Below are 16167 nucleotides of genomic sequence, written 5' to 3' on the forward strand. Positions count from 1 at the left end.
TCTACATCACCACTGTGTTGGGTCAATACTCTCACAAAGCTTTGCAAATAAAAAGCTGCAGCAGTGAGTGTTCGGAGGTTGTAAGAGATAATAGAAATCAGCCAATCGGTATCAGAGCATCAATCATCCTAATAAAGAGCTGGGTCACACTGTAGTTCAGGTAGGATGGTTTTCAGTAGTTGGGGAGTAGAAAAAGTACAGAACTGAGCACCACTGTTTGCACTGTACATCTTCTCTTTGTTGTGAGGAAAAAATATGAATCACCTGAAAGCTTCAAATTAACAGCATCAAGTGCAGGTGCGTATTGAAAAAAAAAATATCACAAGCAATAAAAACAATATACAGCGGCTCCACAGAGCACTCCGAGGTAGTTTGTGGCGGGTCAGTAGTTGAGCAGGTATCGTGACATTTGTTTTTCTCGACTAATGGGATCACCAGCATTCAGCCAAAGTGTTTGCTTAATGCTTAACCAGAGTTGCTGACCCCTCCCCCCAACACCTTTCTGACGTCCGGACTCTAAATGGAAAATCTAACATTCAGAATCGGGGCAGCACAGTGGTGCAGCCTCACAACCAGAAGGTTCAGATCCACATATTCTGATCGCATTAGTGATTATATCCTTCCCAGCAGGCTTTTTATCCCACCTTAAAGTCATAAGGAGCAGCCCACAAACATTATGCCAGGTACCTCTTTTTGAGCACACTAACACTCACAGCAGGATTTGTGACAACATGAGTATTTTTTGAAAGAATGGTAGAACATGGTGAGAGAAAAACTCCCGAAGTCATGCACGTTTATGTATATTCAAAAACATCTGTGCATAAAAACAAAAAAACTGAGTCAGAACTTGACTGAGTGAAACGATATGTTACCATTATTTTTCTGAGACAACAAAATACAAAACTAGAGAATGTAAATAAGCGGCTAAAAGTATTCAAACTATATAAGGTTCAGATTTTAAAACGTGGTATTTTGGAAAAATTTAGCAAACGTTTTGGCAAAAAACTCTTTTGTTCTTTCCATCTGCCGCACTGACACAAATAACAGTTTGAAAAGGCTTTACATATATTTTTTCAGGCAATGACGATAGTATAACTGATGACAATATAATTAGACAACAAATAAATCCAATTTTTTATTGCACATCTGCATAATTTATTGCAGTTTAATATGTGTGCAATACAGCCATGTCAGAACACATGAAAGCCATGCGTACCCTCAAAACAAACAGACATACAAATTAAACAATATTTGTTTCCACTTATTTCTTTCTTATATTAAATATGAAGCAGCTGACCTTGATGAATCATGAAAGATATGTTTCTCTGCTGCTGCAGGCAGGCTGGGCAAAAGGCAACACAAACAGCAGCATCTTATCCTGTTATCTGATTTTACAAAGCAGGACACAGACAGACAGGGGTCAGAGACATAAATTACACTCACAAATCAAAAATAGAAACGAAATCCTGTTGACTTCTGTTAATAGTTCAGAAAGAAAAATAAAAACCAACAACCTTGCATTTACACGACTAAAGGGAAAAAACTGAGTCATGATAAAATGATAAGAGGAAAATTCAACAGATTTAGTAAATAAAACACACAAACACACATACTGTTCAGTGTGGATAGTACATACTAAACCAACAAGATTAGATTAAATGTGCTGCCTTTGTCATAAATTCTCCAACCAGCTGAAGTATTTATTCTACAAATAAGGTTTCCCTGTGTATCCAAGCTCAGCACTTATGTCTAATGCATCCCTTTTAAAACACTTGCAATGACTGTGGACATCCGATAACCAGTGATGTGAATGCCAAACTTCCCGAGTTCAACTGAGGAGAGGGGGGGGCTAAAAGCACACCTGTCTGACGCTTGCTCAAACACCTGAAGTCATGACAGCCAAACACTTTCTCTGACAACAGAAACAAAAGTAAACACTCGCGTTGCTTTTACACCAGTGGTTTTAAGTTGAGCTTGAGGACAAGACAGTAACAGAGGAAGATGAATAGCCCATTCTTATTGTAGATTAGACTTAATTCATTGTCTACAGCTATTCCATGGTTAAAGATTTATACGAGGAGATACAAATCACGTAATAAATCATCTGAGCTTTTGCAGCTTGTGATGGGAAGCTGGTGTAAGATAAAAGACATCAAAGATAGGAGAATGAGAAATCTGTGGCACTTTTTTTTTAATGATAATTACCTTAGGAATTGCAATGTGGCCTTATCTCAACCCACCACTTCACTGTCACTAATATGGCAAGAATGTCAGCTACAATAAATCGCACAACTAACTGTGTGTCAATTGTCTGACACTGCTCATTGCTTTGAGATTCTTCAATTGTGATTCATAGTTTTACAGAACTCTGTGACCCCCACTGTGGCACTGGCTTTCTGCTCTGGTCTAGTTTGACTTACATACAAGATAGTAATCCTGTAATTACTCACATGATGCGGTGATACTCACTCAGTCCTGCTGGAAAATCCGTCCTAAAGCTTGTCAGCAGATGGAAGCATTAGGTTATCTAAAAATCTCCTGGTAGATACACATCTGCGTTGACTTTGGCTTTGATTGGACACAGTGGACCTGGAGACTGGACCAGGAGATGACATGGCCCCAAATTATCACTGAATGTGGAAACACTGGACTTTGGATACTTTCCCTCTCTGCTTTTCATCCAGACTCTGGGACTTTTATTTTGTGCAATCTCACGAATAAATCACGAAAAAAGACTGAGCAATGCTCCACTTCTTCTTCTCATTAGCCCAGGAAAGACACTTGTGACACAAAGTTCCTGCTTGTTGGTTCTGGTTCAGGAGTGGCTAAATACTAGAAATTTCCTGAGGTTGTCTGTGTGTGGTGGCTCTCGATGCACTGACTCCAGCCTCAATCTGCTCCTTGTGATGTGTTCCATGTTCCTGAACTGTTTTTTCCTAAAAAAAACTTGCAGTCATCCCTGTAGCTTGTGCACATTTTCCCACTACCACACCTTTCCCTTTCTGTCAACTTCCCATAAATATGCTTCAATACAGCATTCTGCCAATAGTCAGTTGAGCCAGCAGTGGCCTTCTGGGCTTGTGGTGGGTGTCGATGATCAGCTCCTGGAAACTGTCAGGTTATCACCATTTCCTGTGCTTCAGGTTTTGTTTACTGGACTGAACAGATTGAAAAATTTCACTCTATATCTTGTTAACCTTAAATGAACTTTAAAAAAAAATGAACTTTTTCTTACTATTAAAAATATTTGAGATACACTAGTATTTGTGATCCATTTCTCCAATATATTAGGAAATAATCTCAAAGCTAATGAGTGAAGTCATTTTGTGTTTTTCTTTGCAATAAGAATCATCATTAAGCATACTTTAAAGTTGATTGCTTGCATGGCAAACGGCTCAAAAGGAATGCTATGTTTGCTAAGAGGTTGTTTAATCAATTTCTGTTTCCAATATTAAGTTAAAGACCACAATGTCACTTCTATATATTCTGATATAGCAATATCATAAGTAATGACATTCTCTAATAGCTAAATTAAATTTCATAATAAAGACAAATATTGATGAAGCAAGCTGTTCCCAGAAAAGCAGTCAGAAAGGAACATCAGGGTTACAGTGGTTCCTGTTTGTGCATTATGTGTTTTCCATTCAGCCTCGACTGCCCAACATCATGCTCTGAATCCTGAATAGCTGCAAAATAATGTGGAATGAATATATTATGTGCACTGCCACAACAACATATTATTTTGCAGAGAAAAAAACAACCTAACATTTTTCCCATCTGCCAATTAAAGTGTTTTAAACCACTGAGTCATGTTCAGGTTGTAATAAACACTGAATTGCATTGAAGGGTCCAAATATTAGTGTTATAGTTCAGGAGCTATACTTCATGGTTTGGTCTATTTGGTATTCTTAATCAGCACATTTATCAATTCAATATCTCTTTCATATGAAAAGCTGCTTTTGACAAACACACACATACACAGCCAACTGCAGGCTGAAAGGAGGAGTGAGAATGTGATGGTAAGGCCTTTCCCAAGTTTTTTGCTTACATGAATTCCAACCATTGGGCTTGATTGAACAACTGATGTGGGCACCGATGTGTACTATGATACTATCCCATGATCACAGTAGAAGATAAATGCATATCAGACAGTATTTCAGACAGAAATGAAAATGAATACAAAACAAATTTTCAAATGTGCCCAAATACCAGATGTTTATCATGTCAGCATACAGTAAATGACATATACAAAGCCAAAATGAGATGGCAGCAGCAGAAGTCACAGGTTTAAAGACTTTAAACCATTTATTACTTCCTAATTTCCATCCTCAGTGTCCTTATGCCTGTTGAGCTGCAGCCTTGGCGGCTAACCTCTCCTCTTTCTCCTGCTCAGCCTTAGCCCTCATCTCCTTCTCTCGCTGGATCAGCTGCCTCTTCTCAGCCTCCCAAGCCAGCAGCCGGCTCTCATACTGCTCCAGGTCTGGTTTCTCAGCAGCAGCCAGGTTCTGCTGGGCCAGAGCAGTCACTAAAGCCTGGAAGGAGGCGGAGTCCAATTTACCCTGAGACTCGAGTTGGATGCTCAGTTCCTGGAAAAGCAGGAAAAAAAAGAAAAATGAAAAAGGTGCCAAATACAGACATCACCTGTTTCTTTAAATGGTTTGGGTAAAACCCTTTAAACCTGCGATTTCAATAATCGTAATACGCATCGAAATGCTTAAGCTCTAAAAATCCTGACAAGAGTCGATTTACTCAAAGTCACAGTCAATCAAACTAATGGATTTGTATGTTCACTTCAGATAAAGGACTTTAAAGCCTTTAAAATAGTGGTACTGCTGCCATGTTGGCCAACTCTGTTGTCTAGAGCCTGATGATCACATGACTTAAAAATAAGCATAAATGTTCGGAAAAACTACATTAAGATCAACACATAGATTGTAAAAAATTTGTAGGTGAGACAGCAATTGTAAAATCAAAAGCTGCTCAATAACAAGGGCATGGTGGCAGTTTAAAACCATGTTCAGGAGCACGCAAAGGGGACATGCAGAAAATTGTTTTAAACTAAATATGAAGACTTGAAATGAAAGCTACACTCAAACTCAACTACATCATGCTTGGGTCACCATACTTTTGTATTGTTTGTAAGGACATTTGCAGCCTGATCCCTAGTCTTAAGACACTGTAGCATTAAAAAGACGTCCTGTAGCAGCACACACTGAGGCATCTTACAGTACATCAGGTCATTTACTGCTTTCATTGTGTTTCACATTGCATTCTACAGTGTTTTTATTTCTTCCACATTTTACTGGTACAACAAGTGGACGTTACAAGCAAACCAGTGGAGTCCATAAGTGAAATGAGTTGAACATTAGTGGACCTCCATGTTTCTGAAACATTTATGGAAGTATAGAATTAAAAGATGGTGTTATAGGATTTGCGCATGACTGTAAATCCATCGTTTAATCCATTGTTTGAAGCTGTAGTGAAGCAGCAACAGACACTGGTGACAGGACAAACCTTATAATACCTTCATCAGTGAAGCCAGTCAAACTTTAAGTGGCCTTTGCACAGTATCTGCTAACTAATAATGCTACCAACCAATGTTTTTAAGTGTGATTCCCACTGATTTACGTGGTATTAACATGTCAAGAAACCCACTAATTGGCCTCAGTGCTTAGTAACCTTTATCTTCAAAAAGAAAATCAAGCTCCGCAAATAAAAGCTAGTAAACATGGGTGAACAGCTTTGTGGGGAAGGAAATGAAGAACATATGCAATTAATCTTGGTGAGTAATTGATGAATATAAACAAAACCATTGTTTATAGAAAACCTACACAGGCTTGTTGGGTGGTGAATGACAAAGGCAGTTCCCTAGAAATTAATTTATTTGAATCATCCTTTAGGAGTGTCACTAATGAAACTGCCTCACTGTTGAATCAGCAAATGGTCACAATTTGAAAGGCATTTTCCACTGACAACAGAGTGAACTATAATACTGTCCTATACTGACAACACAATGAGGGCAAAGGCAATACTCTGCCTGCTAAATCTCCGTTATCATGGAGAGAGTCCAAGCTACAAAAAGCACAGCTCCCATGCTTTATGCCGCAAAGTGTTAAAGGTCATAAATGCTAAACATTTTCCAAAGGTGACTATGGTTTTTAGATTGCCCAGTAATTATTATTTAACTTGCTACAGATAAAGAAAGAAAAATTCAAACTATTCAATAATAAAATACCAAAAGGCTGTCTCTCTGAATGACTTGTAAACTACCAGCACAGACATGACAGGAAACACTGTTTATTACATGTTTACTGGCTTGCTCTAACAAGGAAAACGGATGTGAATTCTGTTGCTGCTACAAACAAAAACCCACCTTAAATCTGCTGGCGTATTGAGGTAGCTTTGCCTGCTCGGCCTGATCGTCTTCGTCCAAGGTGTCTTCTTTCTTGTCCTCCTCATCTCCTGATTCCTCTCCAGAGGAGTCAGATTCTGAGGTGGGAGCCAGTTTTTGCAGTAAATCATTTACATCGTCCAGCTAAGAATAAAGAAAAACACATTAAATTTGCAGAAAGGTTTTATTTTTATGTTTTCTCTTTCATACAAAGTGCAGTTCAATGATTCTATAACAGCTGTATATTAATTACTTTAAAGTTTAATGATTGAATGTTTGAGGAGGTATAGTCCTTATCTGAATGACTACAGAACAGACACACAATGATGGAAGAGACTGAACACCTAACTTGACAACTCATCTCTTAATCGTAGGAAGAGATTGGATTAACTATGACTGGAAGCAGCAGTCACCAGCCCCTTAATTTGAGATGTAATATTTCCTATCTGTCCTACTGTGGTGACTGCTCTGTCTGTGTTGCTGTGACTCTGTCTGACATAGGTCATTTTAGTTCCTGTTGCAGTGAGTCTCACGGAGATGCTTCGGGCATTTCAAAAATCACATTAGAGGTGGAGAAGGCCAAACTATAGAACTGGACAACGCAGGCCAGATAAGGTGCGGGCATATGTAAAAATAACAACAATATGACAGAGCGTGTCTTCCATCTGAGCTGATGAAGATTGTCTGGCAACAATATTAACACTTCAATATTTGTTTGACGTCAAACCCACAGTCAGTGGAGAAGATCAATAACAATAAGGTGTCTGCTAGAGTGTTTGTGCAGTGTGTTTGCTACTGCTGCTGCTGCTGTGTTTCTATAGCCTGGACTTATATGAACACTGCAAAGCACTGTTCTTTGCTGTAGGGTTTCTTTCTGCCTGGTTGTTATGGCATGTATGCTTTGACGAGTATTATGGATCTGTCACATCTGGATTATGCCTGTAATTTATTCTAATTGCATGTCCTTACTGTGCCTTTGGACAGCTTGACATCACCAGAGGCAGCAGCCACTCTCTCCATGATGGCCAATGCATTGCCCAGATATCCGCGAGCCCAGAAGAGAGGCATCCCTTTGAACACGGCATGTATGCCCTTTGAAATCTCCACTTTTCCTTCACGGTGAAAATAGATGATAATAAATGAGATCAACAGCATAATTAAAGAGTGCTAGATGAATCACTCACAGTACAAATACAACGCTGTGGCAGAAGAAACTCCAATACACACCTAGGAGAGCATTGCCGAGTAGCAGAGCGCTAAGGCCAACGGTGTCGTCTTGCTTCAGTCCACAGATGAGCAGTGATGCACCCAAAGCTCGCTCCTCTGACACCTGAACAGAATGATTAACAGGTGTGAGTGTTTTGAAAGCATTCTTCTTAGTCCGCAGGCTGCAGCAGTGAATGAAAGCCCCCATAAATCATTCACAGTATCAGGAAACTGATGATTCAGAGTAGCAGCCAGGGTGATGTATTGTATTTCCAAACCCAAGAATATTTTGGGATCATTTGTTTTAATGACATCTCCCATTATGCCATTGCTGCTGGTTCACTCACAGTGAGTTGTGGTCTGGTTGCTAGGTAACTGCCCAGAGCATAGAGAGACAGGATCTGTGTAGAGGGAAGGTCGAAGGCCTCTTGGAGCATCACCTCTTCAACCACAGAACACGCACCTAAACATTACAACAAGACATAATATAGTTTAAGTTACTTCCTATATTGCCTTTATTTGTTTTTGGAAACATAAAAACTATGTGGAAAAAATATCACATCATCATACTATGCTTGTTTCATATGGTCATTTGAGGAACATTAGAGCCTCCTTAATACTCAGTCAGTCAGTGCAGTCCGACGGTTTGATGCCGTTATTTTTTCCTCCTTTCCAGAGGAGCGGAAGTTTCAATGGATGTTTAGGACACATGCTTCCTTCACTAAGACCTTTTTTTAAACCATTTTCACTCAAACTTAATGTCTGCAAAAAAACAAGGGACAGCTTATTATGTACAGCAAACTGCAGTATTCCTCTAATGAAAGTGCTCAGTTTTTGTTGAAACAGTTTTGTAAACTGAGTTTGTGTTGGTATTTGAATTGTAATGCATCATAATGTCCGGTGTTTCAGTTATTTTGTCTAGCCCATTTAAATCAATTACTCTAGTCTAAATAACAGAAACACCTACACCTATTGGTGTATGTTGAAAAAAATGACATTGTTTTACACTGTTATTGTAGAAAAATAATCAGGCTTCCCCTTCACCTCTGTCTTTTATAAACAAAGAAAGAAATGTTTATAATTTTATTTTAGTGATTTTACACGTGTTCTGTTCCCACTCCTGGAAATATTTAAAATCAACATGAATACAGCTGGAAACTGCAGGTTGTGGAACTGTGAGGCCTATTTTACTGGAAACATTAAAAAAGCCTTACTTTTAAAGTCTCCATCTTTAATATATGAATCTATGAGCAGGTTGAAGGTGAAGTCATCTGGGAATATTCCATACTGGACCTATGTGGCACACACGTACACACACACAGTTAATATTTCCATCACATACATGACTTATTTATTTAATTGCTTGTGTAAACTGACAGTTTATCTTACGTGATTAGGTAAAGAAGATGAAGACCACAATATTATTAACTGCAGATTACTAATGCATTAAGACCTCAAATTTCTTAGTAAGATGAAACTAACCAAAACAGTGACAGAGGCAGAAAAAAACTACATTTACATGCACACAAGTAACCACGTTACTCAGAGAAACCAGCTTTCTCAACAAAGCAAAGAAAAAGTTCACATGCACTTAAAAACCTGGTCACTGATAATCCACATTTTCTTGCAGCAAACAATTTGCCTTGACCACTAGAGATAACCAGCTGATACACAGTAAAAAACTACGAAAATAAAAAAAAATTTTTTGATGGAAAGCAACTTATTTAGACTTCTGTGGGTCACTCTGTAATGGTTTCATTTCAGTGGGACTTTGGCAGGACATTGCTTTATTAATGAGACAGCATTGCTCTATTACTGTTTTCTCCTTTCAGTCAGACTTTCACTCTGCTGCTTTTACTATCTGGAACCTGTGATCTCGCAAATGTACTGTTGTAAGAAAGCTGTTGTAGAAAGTTGACCACAAACCTGGTTGTGCATGTACATGGCAGAGAGATTGGCACTGCTCTTAAAAAAAATTACCTGGGGGGGAAACAGGTCTTTAGTCCTTTGGTTGTGTCCTTGGCTAGAGACACCTCTGTTTTTGGAATAACTCTGTGTTTCAGCTAAACTACACATGTTGGGCTGAAAATGTCACAGGTTTGTTATTTCTGCTTCTCAGATTGGTTTGAAAATGCATATGGGTGGTGCAGAATGGATCTGTAATCGGTCACACTGATGGAAAATTGCAGCTGTGAGCCCTTATTAGCTTTTTCTCAGTTGGAAGAGTGGCCGCCTGTCAACCATAGGGTCGGAGTTTCGTGCCCCACTCTTCCTGACTACATGTCCCAAGCGTCCCTGGGCAAGACATTGAACACCCAACAGCCCATCCACATCCCCAGCCATGCAGTGCCGGTCCCAACCCCGGTAGAAATTGGGCAGGGGTGGCATCAAGAAGGGTATCTGGCGTAAAGAAAATAATAAAATAAAATTGCCAAATCAAAATGTGGACAAATTATCTGTTGTGGCAACCCTGAACTCATGGGATAAGCTTAAAGGGGAAAAAATAATAATAATAAAACAACTCTGCACACAGTGTATCACATTTTGCTGTGTATGGGGCTGTGTAGCTGCAGACTGCTCAGGGTGGCCGTGATGACCATTGTTCTCTATTACAGCATTACAACCACCAGTGTTTATGTTGTGGCAGCTCAGTGTATACCGTCTCATGCACCTTGTTTTTAAGTGTGTGCATGGCCTTCTCCCTGGCCCCGTATTTAAGACACTGTCTGATCCAACTGTGAATGGTCCAGTCTCGGAGGTACCAACAATTTGGACTATGACGAAACCTGGAGGAAATAAAACACAGAAATATTTTTTATATATCTAACTTTTGCTCTATTAATGTTTAAACACAAACAGGGTAGCAGGGCAGAGGCATGAAACAGGCGCTCCCAGAAATCTGATATGCCACCTTATAAATTTTACCTGCCCTATGCCCCCTATAATTTTACTTGCACGGTGTGGACAGCAACAGTCCACAAATCAAATAGCGTTTTATCAAAGCTTAACTGTCATTAACCTCTATCAGACAAACAGCATTTCTCCCTCTTGCTTCTTGTTTTATAACTACATTGTCAATTGCTTCCATCAAGTCACAATTTAGTTATAAAACAAGAATATAAACAAACTTCCCTTCCAGAAGGACAGGCCAGCACCCCCCCTTCCTATCTAAAACAGCCAGAGAACCTTGCAATTGTTTTGGGTCAGAGTTCAGTCTGGTTGAATTGATTGCTGTGTTTCATATACAGAGTGAATATTTGTTTGATCGCAAATTCAGAAAATAATCTTGAATTATGATTATGGCACAAAGGGAACTGCATTCATTTCAATCTGATTAAACTTTTAATCAATATAAATTATAAAAATAGAAAAACATAACTACAATCATAATTAGCAGTTAAAACAAGGCAGATGCTGCTTTGTCGCTGTTTGTTTTTTTATGGTTTAAAATGGTAGTTACTGTTAGGATTTTATCCCAGAATACATACATTTATGTATTTGGCTTCTCTTACAGTGAACAAGCATTTTATTTAGTAATAATATACAGATTATCTCCTCCTAAAAGCAGGGTTTTACATTTGACTGGAACACTCACAACAGAAGTCTGTTGTCAACTGCCAGACAGTTTACAAATGATAGTTCAAGCACAACAGAAACTACTGAATGTATCTGAATTGTTTTGCAGTTCCCAAAGTGAAACAGTAGTTACAGCATTTCACTGATTATTAAAATCAATGTGCCCCAAACAAGGGTGTGATTGGGAAATATACTAAATCTTGTAATCCCAAGAATGGGTGCAGATTCCAGAGAAAGGGGTAAACAGGAAAGGTCTGGAGTTACCCCGAACAAAGAAAAGCATGTGACTGAACATAAACCAAAACAGACAAACCAAAAAGACAATTCATTCTGAGGAAAGCGCACAAGCTGGTACCACACAAAACCCAGCAATGAGAAGATACAGAAGTAAAAATATTCCCCTTACTTGTAAAGGTAGTACTCTGCTTGATCAACTTCCTCCTTAGAGGATATATTGTCAACAAACTGAAACACAAACAGAAAATATTGATAGTTGTGGAAACTTTGTAACCAAAATTATTCATAACATTATCACTGACAACTTTATCACAAGGTATTCAAACATAGCACCATCTTACCCGAGACACAGTAAGAGAGCTAACTGGGAGGTTCCTGTCATAAGTCCTGTCCATTACGGAGGCAAGTAAAGCTGCAAGTAAGCAAACAAACAAAAATGTTAGAACTTCAAGTTATCTTTTTTTTTTTTAAATACTGTAGTATAACAACTTAAATGTTGCATTTATTATGTCATCAAATGCTTCATCATCAGTTGTTGGTTGAAAGATTAAAAGTTTCCAATAATAAAGTCTTTGAGATTTTAATGTGAGCCACAATCGGCTGTGTGCCCTGATAGTACACACAAACTACTGAACAGCTACTGAGCAGTGCACCATCAGGCTGTGAAGTTACACTGCCACTCTGTGGTGATAATGTGCACACAGCAACTTTTTTTTCTTGTTGTTGTTAACATGAACTAAGCTTCAATCAATATTTCTGGGTGTGGATATCTGTTAGCTAAAATTTCACCAAGAGTGTAAGTGGTGATAATAATTCTAATGTGTGTCATTTGAATATATTTGCTTCTGGGCATTTTATGATATTAGAATTTCAGGAATAATACTCAAATTTTATCATACTATAATAAAAAAATGTTTTGCTATACAACATAACAGGTTTGACTTTTATATTTAATGTTGTAAAATGACAAAATTAAACAATTTTAAACAATTTAAATATGCACCATATCAGACCTTTATCTAAAAACAAAAAGTTTAATATGGATCCACAGCTACTGTGGATAGCAGTAGTAACTGTGTTAATGTAACACAGGCCTTATAACAGTGACCTTTAATTTTAAATTAAATTGTAAATTAAAACTCTTGCAATAGTCAAGAAACAAGACTAAAATGTGTAAATGAAAAGTAAGAATCCAAACACCCATAAAAAGGGTCTATTGTATAAATTCATTGCCTTTACAGTCATGTGCAAAAGTTAGTACCCCCTCTTCAAATTCTATGTTGTTTGTGTAAATATATAATTACAAAATGATCTCATTGTAGCAGATGCTATTATTTGGAAAAAACAACCTCAGATAAACAACAACATATACATTTTTTCATTCTTCCATTATTTATTTAACAAAAATTAATCAGAGGGAAACCAGAGGGAAAGACATAAGCAAGGGTCTTACAGAATTAATTGTTGCTATACAGGGTTATAAAACTATTTCCAAACATCTTCCAAACAACTGGCATTTAACATTCTGTGGTGATGAACAGTGATGACTGATCATGGGACAATTTGGAATTGTCGGTACGACAAAGCCTCTTCTGTCTTAAAAGAACATGAAAGAATAACTGAGATTCATAAAATGTATCTAAACAAACCACAAGGCTTCTAAAACAAGGTCTAATAGACAGATGAGATTAAAATTTAGTTGTTTGGTCTTAATGATCAATGCCATTTTTGCCAAAAACCAAAAAACTCATACAAACTGTAAAGCACGGCAGTGGAAGGGTGATGATTTGGGCTTGTTTTGCAGCCACAGGAAATTGGTACCTTGCAGTCATTGAGTCAACCAGGACCCCCTCTCTACACCAAAGTATTTTAGAGGTGAATGTGAGGCAATTTGTTCAACAGCTAAAGCTTGGTGGAAATTGGGTCATGCAACAAGACAATGATCCAAAGCAGACCAGTAAATCTGAATGGCTGAAAAATAAAAAGAATCAAGGCTTGGGAATGACCTAGTCAACCCAACTCAAGTGCTGTGGTGGGAACTTAAGAGAGCTGTGCATAAGTAAATGAACTGAAGCAATGTTGTAAAGACGAATCGGCCAGAATTCCTTCATAACAATGTGAAAGACTGATAAAGTTATACAGGAAACGATTATTTTAAGTTAAGCTGGACATTGAAAAAACACTTTTTTCACATTTTTTGCTAGGAGATACCATCTAAGAATAGGGTGAAGTAATTTGGTATCTTCCAGCTTCCGTTTAACTAAACGTGACCCAAGTAATCAGCAGGGGGTAGTGCAGGGATAACTGGGAAAGCAAGCGGGACTGCAACTCTGAAAGATCAGTGGTCGCTACCTCTGAATAGTCTAGCGGATACTGTCTAAACTGATCTCCATTCACGTTGCGTACATTTTGCACTGTTCAGCAAACTCCGGTATGTGAATAATATCGTGATTGTGTTATTAACTCTTACCCAGGTTCTGAGGATCTTTCTCCGTCGCCTCCCACACTTTGGTGTCTGTGTAAGCTGCTGAGAGCAACCATCTTCTAGCTGCAAAGACAAACAGGTCACCGAGATGCAAGTAAAGTTACTACATATGCTCAAATCGGCTGTTTACAATCTGGAAAACCTCAATTAAAGTCTTATCGACAGCGCATTATGTGACGAAACCCTCGTTTAGCAGGTAACAGGCTCAGTTACCTTTTAATTAGCTAAGAACATGGACGGATGTTTAGCAACCACAACAACCAAATTAACGACATTGCTGGACAAGAAAATGGAACTTAATAAAAAAATGCAGAATACCCAAACTATATTGTTATTGTAGGCAAATGTAAGATTTAACTACCTGATATAAGTGGAGATAAACATTTAACTTTGACAACTGAAGTAACACATCGTTTCAGTACGGCGGCCGCCATCTTTGGACGATACCATTTCTTCGGACGACGGGGGTAGTAACACAAAAGGATCATACCAAAAAAAAAAAATTATATAATTAAAGGTGACAAACTCTTTTTTTTTTTTGTTTAAATTACAAAATAAAATAAATAAATAGTCATACTATATGTGAAACATGAATCACACCCTTAAACACACCTTGGACAAAGTTTCAGATTAATTAAAATAAGTACACTTGGGTAAATAGAAGTAATTCTGTGGCTGTTGTGTATTGCATAGACAAAATGCTTTAAATAGAAAATAAAAACATGAGATACACAATTGAGCAGGACCAATAGTGTGACAACAGAGGGCGCTGTTTACATAATCACAAAGAGCGAATAAAGACACTGAAGTAAGAATATCTGGAGGTTCAGTTTACCCTCTCTCACTGTAAATAAAACCATGAAATGTCCCAGTGTTTGTTTGTCAGCATCATGGATGGCTGCTTTTCAGTGCCTGCCAGGAGATTAAAATTGTCTGGTGATGTTTAATCTGCCACAGTCACCCCCCCCCCCCCCCCCCCCCCCCCAAAAAAAAAGAACCAGGATGGATGGCAGCATTTTAAACATGGAACTGAGCTGTTTTGGTTTCACATATGTATTTGTTTGTGTATGGACTGCAGGACTGCTGAACTGTTGTCCTCTCCTATCTCTCTTGTCAGTGAGGCAGTGCTTTTGTTCTCTGTTCAGCAGGACAGCCCTCAGCTATAATTACAGTAAGTCTCTTGGCACTGCGTCAAAGGAGGTGACAGGTTGAGACTGGGGTGGGACAGTTTTGTTGAACAAAACGTGGAAGAATTTTAGCACCATCTCATTTACTTACTGACCAGCAAAACAGGAAGCTCTTACCTGAGCTGCAAAAAGAACTGACAGGAAGTAAACATTTATAATCACATGAACTGGGGTTACAGCCACCTTTTCAGGAGTGAAGAAGTAAAATATTCTTGAATCTTCTGTGTGTGTTTGCTGATAAATTGTAATATGTTAATCCTGCAAGAGGCAATACATGTGCAATCGCTATTTACAAAAATCCCTTTTCAAACTTGCCCCCACTACATTTTCCTCATGTATAACTGTGTTTAGTGATGTGAAGTTTTTGTTCTCAGTATCTCAGTTACTGGCATGCCCATTGTGCTTCCTTTTTCTTTGCAGTAACAGTGTTGTGTGGTGTCTGAATAGATAAGTGAGACAGAAAGACACATGATGCCAAAAGTAAAGGGCAAGAAATTTGTATAAACATCATCACTGGTCTTTGTATTAGTGTATTTTTCAGCAGTATGAACAGGTCCATATTGACAGTATATTAATAATTGTTATAATTTAGTTAAAAATAATGGGTCACTATATTAACGAATGTAAAGCAACATACAAACAACAGTGTTATTCAGGCTATTAAACTGTTTATTGACTTGCATTTATCAATTAATCCAGCCATTATTTTCACAATTAACTGCCTAATATGTATAATCTTAATAAAGGAATAAATTGAGAAACTTATAAGATTAACTGTGAATTAACTGTGAAATAAAACAGCTGAAGACTAATAATGAAAAGAAAGTAGGACATTTAAGAAACACTGTTTTCAACATTTTTGCTTGACAATGACAAATAGGTTAAGACATACAATGCAATACCAAACTGAATATTTTTTTAAATAGTTCTGTAGGGCTTCAGTGAATATGTAATTTTAACTAAATTAGAAAGTTCTGCAAATCAAAAGTCAGTGTTCAGTAGATGTAAATCTGGGATTTAATTTGATAATAATGAAATGAAAACTTTATTAGACAATCTTCATATCTAATTCTAGGATTGTAAAA

General features: G+C 37.9%; 1 protein-coding gene across 1 annotated transcript; it reads right to left on the reverse strand.

The window, feature by feature from the left end:
- Positions 1–1772: 1772 nt before the first annotated feature.
- Positions 1773–14346, reverse strand: mrps27 (mitochondrial ribosomal protein S27). The gene is made up of 11 exons (XM_067522193.1): positions 14257–14346; positions 13881–13958; positions 11752–11822; positions 11580–11638; positions 10269–10383; positions 8812–8890; positions 7945–8060; positions 7619–7721; positions 7361–7503; positions 6374–6535; positions 1773–4586 (listed from the first exon to the last, which is right to left on the reverse strand). The coding sequence occupies exons 1-11, from the start codon at positions 14327–14329 to the stop codon at positions 4338–4340; spliced, it is 1248 nt and encodes a 415-aa protein (XP_067378294.1). The 5' UTR covers positions 14330–14346; the 3' UTR covers positions 1773–4337.
- Positions 14347–16167: the final 1821 nt, after the last annotated feature.

This window comes from Channa argus, chromosome 11, assembly GCF_033026475.1.
Source record: "Channa argus isolate prfri chromosome 11, Channa argus male v1.0, whole genome shotgun sequence".
NCBI classification, from domain to species: domain Eukaryota; kingdom Metazoa; phylum Chordata; class Actinopteri; order Anabantiformes; family Channidae; genus Channa; species Channa argus.

What these genes read in the sequence shown, in the direction of transcription:
- mrps27 (XM_067522193.1), bottom strand. Translation starts at nt 14,329, where the DNA reads ATGGCGGCCGCCGTACTGAAACGATGTGTTACTTCAGTTGTCAAAGTT. An exon ending in TTTATCTCCACTTATATCAG is followed by an intron (nt 13,959 to 14,256) that starts GTAGTTAAATCT and finishes TTGTCTTTGCAG; the next exon opens with CTAGAAGATGGTTGCTCTCA. An exon ending in GAAAGATCCTCAGAACCTGG is followed by an intron (nt 11,823 to 13,880) that starts GTAAGAGTTAAT and finishes GCTTACTTGCAG; the next exon opens with CTTTACTTGCCTCCGTAATG.